Raw genomic sequence first — 8,302 nt, forward strand, 5'->3', positions numbered from 1 at the left:
ATGGAGAGGGAGCGGGAGTCTCCTGACCCCACCGTCACCTTCTTCCAGCCCCGTGTGAGCCAGGTGCTGGTGCTTTTCAGGTAAGGCTGAAGGGACCACCTGGTGGGAAAACATCACATCCACGTGGTTGTGCATGGGATGGGGGCTTCTTGGGTGTGGCACCCTCTCTCCTTTCTTGGATATCTCCACGCACACATAAGGGCTGCCGCGTTTTGGGGACTTGCAAAACCGTACAAGCAAGTGTGCTTCTGAGCATGTGCAGACTTCTTTTTTTCCCCTGAAAAAAGGAGTCAGAGGTTGTTGCTGCTTTAAAATGGCGTTTGCTTTTATTATATGTGTTGGCCTGAAAGCTTCAGCTATACAGCCAGTGTGGTGTAGTGACTAGGGTGACCATATGAAAAGGAGGACAGGGCTCCTGTATCTTTAACAGTTGCATAGAAAAGGGAATTTCAGCAGGGGTCATTTGTATGTGTGGAGAACCTGTTGGAATTCCCTCTTCATCACAAGTTTAAAAATTCTAAATTTTTAGAATTTCTGTAAACCGCCCAGAGAGCCCTGGCTATGGGGGCGGTATATAAGTGAAATAAATAAATAAATAAATAAATAAGAGTTTAAAGTGCAGGAGCTATACTAGAGTGACCAGATTTAAAAGACAGCAGAGCACCTGCAGCTTTAACTGTTGTGATGAAGAGGAAATTTTACCAGGTTCTCCATATATACAAATGACAACTGCTGAAATTCCCTTTTCAATGCAACTGTTAAAGATTCAGAAGCCCTGTCCTCCTTTTCATATGGTCACCCTAGTAGTGACTAAGGTGTTGGACTGGGAGTCGGGAGATCCAGGTTCTAGTCCCCACTTGGCCATGGGAACCCACTGGGTGACTTTGGGCCAGTCGCAGACTCTCAGCCCACCCCACCCCACAGGGTGGCTGTTGTGAGGATAAAAATGGAGAGGAGGATGATTATGTATATATTTATTTATTTATTACATTTTTATACCGCCCAACAGCAGAAGCTCCCTGGGCGGTTTACAAAAACTAAAACCATTCAAAGTATAAAACAAACTTTATAAAAACATGATATAAAATAAATGTTAAAAAGTGATTAAAAACATACCACACATGATTAAAACATCTTTAAAACATCCTTAAAACATTCTAAAATTTCACTAGATAGGCCTGCTTTCACTAGATCAGTCTTTATTGCTTTTTTAAACGCTAAAAGACTGTCAAATTGACGAATCTCCTCCGGCAGGCCATTCCACAGTCTGGGGGCAGCAGAAGAAAAGGTCCTCTGGGTAACAGTTGCCTTGGGTTCCTTGGAGGAAAAAAGGCGGGATATAAATGCAATAATAAATAAATAAACAACTCATAAAAAGAATAAAGAAATAATACAACTTCTTCCCAAAATACAAAGTGGGTGGAGTGGACTGAGCAGGTGATTTTATATTTTGTGAAGAAAATAATTCTGCACCATATAAGTCTCAAGGCAACTTTGGGGAGAGGCTTTTAGATGTTTAGAATTGTTTAGAGTTCCAATCTGAATCCTTTCTCTCACACACAAAACAGTTGTTTTTACCTTTTAAAATCAATGCTTTCCCAACACCTAAAGAGTGTTCAAAGCGCTTCGTATACGTTGTTTTCTTGTAATCTTTACAACATGGCTGTCCAAGGTAGGTCAATGTAATTACCATGCAAGATCTGAACCAGGCGCTTCCTTATGCTCAACTCAGACTCTTAGCCATGAGGCGGCATCAGTAAGAAAGTGGGCAGGAAGCAGGAGGAGATATCAGCCATACAGACACGATCAAAAGGAGATTGTGGACCAGGCACAAGTCCCTGGTGGTAGGGCTCCGAGTCACAGATAGATTTGGTGTTGTGATGCCAGCCTTTGTTTGTAAAAATTCTGGAACTTTGAGCTGAATGCTTCTGAACATCTGTAGAATTCCTTTCTCTCAAGGAGAAAGGGTTTTTTTTAATGACCTACAGGCAATGTGCCTTTGAGCGTATGGAGCATGCCTTTCCATTTTGAAGGGAGTGCTTCTTTACCTCTGTGAAGATTGTGTGGGCATGCTGCAGAATTGGGTATCCTTAGGGTTGCCACCTTTTCACCAGGTTTGCTCCTGTCACTTCGTAATAGCATCCAGACCCAAATGAAGCAGTTGAAGCAGACTTCTCTTTGTGCCAAGAAAAGCTTCACCTGCTCAATTTCTGCATGCCAGGCTGCTGTTAGTGGCACTGGATCAGAGACAAGGGGACAAAAGGGAAAACATGGCAACCCTAGGTGTCTTAGGGCTCACCCTCAGCTTGCCTGGGTTAACGGTGCTTGACTTCACATGTGCGGCACTGCCCAGGAATGAGTTGGCAGCAGGCATTCAATTAGCGGTAGAGAGAGGTTTGTTCTCTGCTTTGGGATGGCTAGCACCTCTGTGCAGCAAGTGGGAAACTAATATACACCCATTCAGTCTACCTCAATGAATGCACCCCCAGAAAACAGCACCGTACCAGCCACCTCCATGATACCTTCCTAGAAGGGGAATGCTCCGTTCACCACACAGGGTGGATATGCTTGCATTTACACGGCAGTCTATTGACGGCACATGGCTGTGTGCTATCCTAAAACAACACCACAGTCTCTTAAATGCAGGCCTCGGGTTATTATGCATGCTCTGCAGCAGATCCCGTGTGTGCATTAATGACAAGAAGAAAACATCTAATTTTTTCTCTTTGGAATCCTCCAAAGCTAGCAACCCACTGCAAGGATAAAAATTTAGTCAAGACAGCAAATCTCTGGCTAGGTTGTGTTCCTATTCACAGATAAATATGCCCTTTCATCCATTTCCTTTGTCATTGGCATTTTTATTTCTAATTATTTAAAATATTCTATATCACCCTTTATCAACATTGATTCTAGGGCAGATTACAACAATATAAGAACAAAAACAAAGAGAGAGGAAAATGGTAAAAAAAATTAAATACAACACACTAAAACAGCCTACAAATCAGAATAGCAGATAGAAGATCAGAAGAATGATTAGCAGCTGTAATTCTAACCAGCTGACTTTCTCCCCTTCAGTTTGTTCAATGGCAATGATGTTGCTTTGAGAAGGTTTTTACCCAAGAGTCATCTTTCTAAGGTGATCATCCGTGATAACACCAGTGTCCAGCGAGTGCAGGAGATTAAGGTATGGCTTACATTTGAACCTCCCTGCATGAGTCCTACCCACACAGTGTTGCAAATAAGGACATAAGAAGAGTCCTGCTGGAGCCAGTGTGGTGTAGTGGCTAAGGTTTTGGACTGGGAGTCCGGAGATCCAGGTTGTAGTCCCCACTCGGCCACGGAAACCCACTGGGTGACTTTGGGCCAGTCACAGACTCTCAGCCCAACCAACCTAGGGTTGCCATATTCTGAATCCACAAAACTGGAACAATTTGGTGGTGGTGGTGGGGGAGTGGTGGTTTTTTTTTTTTTTAAATGAGCAATATATAAAGGTCTAGGGAAAGCCCAATTTTTGCAAAGCCCAGTTTTTCAATTAAAACACCAACAACTGTAAAACCAGACATCTTAAATTCACTGCAACTTACTTCCAAGTAACAGGCTTGAGGCTTGCAACCCAAATCCAAGGAGGTGGATTTTTGAAGGGCGGTTTTTTGGGGGAGTGACTTTCCTTTCTCCCCTCTCTCCGTTCCTCTCCTTCACCCCCTCGTCCCCCACTCGTTCCCTCCCTCCCTCCTGTCCTCCACAAATAACCCAGCAGCTCCGCCCTGCACTTACCCTAAAGCTCTGACCACAACTAACTAAACTCCTTTGCATTGCATGGGACTCAGGTAGCCTGAAGGGAGCACGTGTGCCTTTCCTCGCTGTTGTTCCTCTTCTATGCATCCGCAGGCGCAATAAGGTGTCACAGTGAGTGACTCAGATGAGCCTGTGGAGGAGCGGTGATGCTTTGGAAAAGGCACCAGGTTGATACGTCTTTTTCTCTGTTGCTGCTGCTCCACTGATTGGGCTCAAGTTACCATTTTGGAGGTCAGAATTTCTCCGGCCAGCTGGAACAGGAATCTGGGATTCTTGCCCAACTGGTCAGAACATTTCAGAATCTCCTGGAAATCGGGACATTCCTGGTTTTCTGGGACGTATGGCAACCCTAAACCAACTTCACAGGGTGGTGGTTGTGAGGACAAAATGGAGAGGAGGATTATGTATGCCGCCTTGGGTTCCTTGGAGGAAAAAAGCCGGGATATAAATGTAATAAATAAATAAATCTATTCCAACATCCAGTTTTCCCACACTGGCCTACCAGATGTTCTTTGGGAGGCCTCAAGTAGGACACAAGGGAAATAGTCCTCTCCTGCTTTTATTTCCCAGACATTGGTATCCAGAGACAGCAGCCATCATGATAGATTTATGCTCCCTAAATTTGTCTAATCCCCTTTCAAAGTCATTTAAGTTGATGATGGCCACATCCTGTGGAACTGAATTCCATAGTTTAACTCTGCACTGTGTGAAGGGCTTCCTTTATCTTTACGTGTAGGGAGACCCATTTGTTTCAATGGACAGAGGCACTCTGTGTTCATAATGGCATGTGCTTGCACATCAGCTCCCTCCATGGAAATATGGAAGAGACAAGGTCCATGCATGCATCAGAGCTCCTGCATCAGGAACACCTTATTAGATTGGGGCAGAAATCAGTATTTTGGTACAGGTCTGGTAATGGCTGTTAGCCATGACAGCCAAAATCTCCATGTGCAGAAGCAGTAATCCTCTGCCTAGGAAGCCAGGGAGCAATCAAGGGCCAGGTCATCATCTCTATGACATGCTTGTGAATGAATACCTGAAAGAAGCTGCTGGCTGCTGTTGGAAACAGACATTTAGACTAGATGGGCCTTAGTCTGCTCCAACAAGGCTCCTGTTACGTTCATCACAACCCAAACATGCCCTGGAGGCCACTTTATTTTCCTTTTCATTTGAATTATCATTGGGTTCTATCTATGCAACTGCTTTCTATCTGATTAATCACTTAAAGGTAAGGCACATCGAAGACAGCAAAAGGAAGATGGGCAATCTATTTGACCAGATGAAAAAGAAGTTTGTGCACGACCAGCAGAAGAAGATGACCCGCTGGAAGAAGGACTATAGCAGATACGACAGAATGCTGCAACAAATTGACCAGAGGGCCTTGGTGAAAAAAGGCACCCCGAGCTTTGCATCATTGGAACCACAGAAGTCTGCTAATCTAGGATGGAAAAGGGCAGGCTTTAAGCAAGAGAGAAAAAGGCAGCTTCACTAACAAGCTGGAAAAGTGGCTTTGTGGCTCCACACTGAGTAAATCATGGTGAAAACACATGTTTTTCCTCCAGGTTTTCCTGTTGGTTTGTCTCATTAACCAAAGGGAATTAATGTTAGAGCAGGGCCTTCACAGCATCCAGGCAATGCAAATAGCTCGTTTGTCCCTTTATTTGGATTGTCTTTCATGGTCAGAGGGCTTCACAGCCTATTATTCCCTATTTAGATGGCTTATTGAGACTGTGGCTGCATTCAGACAACATGATAACCCACCATGTTGAAAACATGCTGCATTCAAACAATACAGTTCAACAAACAACCCAAATTTTAAAACAACCCACACTCAACCACTAAGTGTGGGTTAGCATGTTGTGTGAATAGCCCCTGTGACTTACCTAAGGTGAGCTTGCAGTCAAGGGGGAATCTAAATCCAGGTTCATGCCTAGCACACAAGCAATAGGACCATGATGTTCCTGAAAGATGCATTGAAACACACATTGAAATTAGCTTGGTTTGAGGACCATTTTCTGCAGGTTGGTGCCATTTCAGATACGCTCCAGCGTGCACTGCACAACCCCACAACACTGATACTGTCTGTTTTGCAGCCAGAATTGGGGATTAAGTGCTTCAATCTTTTTTCAAAGATGACCCATTCACATCCCTGTAATGTCTCCTTAGTGGAACACAGCAGACATGGGCTTATGGGAAAAGGTTGTCAATTTTTCAATGCCTAGATTAGCAAATTTCTTTTAGCGCAGATATAGACTAGAACTACACCAAGCAGGATATAATACTTTGAAAGTGGTTTGAAAATGGTATAAGAAGTGTGTCATGGGGCTCAACAGTTGTCAGTACTGTTATAAACCATTATAAAGCAGTAGTGGAGATCCTGCCATAGATTTCAGGCAGTGTCATATATTATGTTTTTTCAGGTGTACTCTTGGAAACATAACATGTGAATCAAATAGATGCCCTTACTAGAGCCAGGACTAGTAGAAGTTTTTCAGTGGGAAAAATATAAACTGTAATTACAACTCTTACACTGAGCTCCATCTTATTGCATGCTCATTACTGGGCACTCATGGATTTTTGCGGGTCCCTCTCACAATGTTGTCTGCCTCCTGTTCCTTCTAGCCTTCGCGCCACAAAAAAAGATCCAGTACGTTTCTGACTTATATTTAAAGACGGAACTTGCCACTATCTCCTGCTGTGTGCAGGAGAAGCAATGCAATCAAAACAGCCCACTGAATGGGCCACACATACAAGTTGTTTACTTCCTCTTTCAAGAGAGGAAGTAATGAAGGACAAAAGCACGAGTGGAGAAGCGATGGTAAGCAAACGCAATTTCCCCTCGTGTGATGACACTCTAAAACAATATTTTCATGATGTTAAATTTCCTACATGGAACTTGTAAAACAAAATACAGAGATACAGAGGTACCTGGGATAATAAAAGGATATAAGGAAGAGGGTATTACATATTTTAGTGGGGTGGGGGATTCGTTCCACAGCCTTGGGGCAGTTGTTGTAAAAGCCCTGCTTTTTACTAAAATAGTTCTCACTTTGTGCAAACAAGTCAGAGAGGATAATTGAAGCTGGCCTGAGGGATTGTAAAAGAGGCATTCTCTAAGGCAGCGGTTTTCAATCAATGGGATGCCTGAGTAGTCTAGATGGGATGTGGGGTTTTCATAACAATTACTAAGAATTCATTCCTCCTCAATCCCCATGTCCAGCTGCAAGTGTGCTGTGTGCTGTCTCCTGCCGACTCTACTTGCCATGGATAATCTATCTGTGACCTTTTGGCATGCTAGTAGATTTTTTTTTAGCTACTAATTGAATTATTTTTGTTTGCTTTGAACATAACAATAAAATGTATTCCCAGTACTACAATTGCAATTTTTTATTTATTATCTTTTTGTTTTACAGTTACTCTAGCAGTAAAACATATTATAAATGCAATTCAATGGTTCTAGCACCTGGGATAGCTCTTCCATTTACTGCCAGGGCTCAGCAAAGAACAAGATGAAGCCAAAGAGAGGAGTTACAGGGGAAATTACTGGTGTTTGTAAGTGTTAATGCCGGTCCTTGTGGCATTTTGGCTACATGACAGTGAAAAGTGCAGACTTCATCCTAACAAATTAGAATCAGTCTCTGGCCTCGGTAGATGGTGTATGCCAATGACATGTGCTAGAAGGAGCTTACAGGCCCCAGGGGAATGGGGATCCAATTTCAGTGTCAATCATCTTTATTGCATTTAGCCAAGAGTTATTTGGTGCATAGTATTTGATGGATAGTATAACAAAAAATATAAAATGCAAACCACTTTTGAACAGTTGTATTGACAATACTTTGAAATTAGAAATTAAGAACTATTGAAACCACTAATAAAAAACACACAATTTCCTAGCAGCTTCAGCAAATAATACTACCATATAGGTAATAAAGAGTTTCATTATCTTCCAATAAATGCACCGTTATATCCTGTGAAGTTTTATCTGAGTGGCACAGGTGAATATAGAATATTCTCCTTGAGCCTAAATACAAGACAGAACAATAAGGAATAAACTCGATCTTCAACCCAAACACAGCCGTAAAAAACATTTCCATTCTGTCAAAGGGATGCCTAAGTATCTCTCCATGAGATAGGCAGAAGGCATCTCCTGAAACCTGAGTTCTGTAAAGGCCCTGTAGATATGAGGAAAAGTCATGATCTGGAAATAATGTGCCCTGGAGTAGTGGTTCTTAATTCAGGCACACCAAGTTGAAAAAAAATGTGTTTAATTTATAATTACCCTATCTTCACTGGCATTTTAGTCATTTCTCAAGGCATAGTGACCAATACTCATATATTCTTTTGTGGCTAGGCTATAGTTCCTCAACTTTTTCTGACATTTCTTTGCCCAACTGGTATTACTTTGTTGCTGCAACCAACACAATTTTGACATAATACCATCTTGCATTTTATTCAGTGTAAGCCAATAAAGGAGGGAAGAGCAAATCAGTCGAGGCAACAATAGATG

The 8,302-nt window shown here is 42.5% G+C and overlaps 1 protein-coding gene across 1 annotated transcript; it reads left to right on the forward strand.

Annotated features, from left to right (window-relative positions):
• On the forward strand, positions 1-5,327 carry C18H5orf52 (chromosome 18 C5orf52 homolog). Its single transcript, XM_063143860.1, has 3 exons — positions 1-80; positions 3,076-3,184; positions 5,024-5,327. The coding sequence occupies exons 1-3, from the start codon at positions 1-3 to the stop codon at positions 5,285-5,287; spliced, it is 453 nt and encodes a 150-aa protein (XP_062999930.1). The 3' UTR covers positions 5,288-5,327.
• Positions 5,328-8,302: the final 2,975 nt, after the last annotated feature.

This window comes from Elgaria multicarinata, chromosome 18 (genome assembly GCF_023053635.1).
Source record: "Elgaria multicarinata webbii isolate HBS135686 ecotype San Diego chromosome 18, rElgMul1.1.pri, whole genome shotgun sequence".
NCBI classification, from domain to species: Eukaryota; Metazoa; Chordata; class Lepidosauria; order Squamata; family Anguidae; genus Elgaria; species Elgaria multicarinata.

What these genes read in the sequence shown, in the direction of transcription:
- C18H5orf52 (XM_063143860.1), top strand. Translation starts at nt 1, where the DNA reads ATGGAGAGGGAGCGGGAGTCTCCTGACCCCACCGTCACCTTCTTCCAG. An exon ending in CAGGTGCTGGTGCTTTTCAG is followed by an intron (nt 81 to 3,075) that starts GTAAGGCTGAAG and finishes TCTCCCCTTCAG; the next exon opens with TTTGTTCAATGGCAATGATG. An exon ending in AGCGAGTGCAGGAGATTAAG is followed by an intron (nt 3,185 to 5,023) that starts GTATGGCTTACA and finishes AATCACTTAAAG; the next exon opens with GTAAGGCACATCGAAGACAG.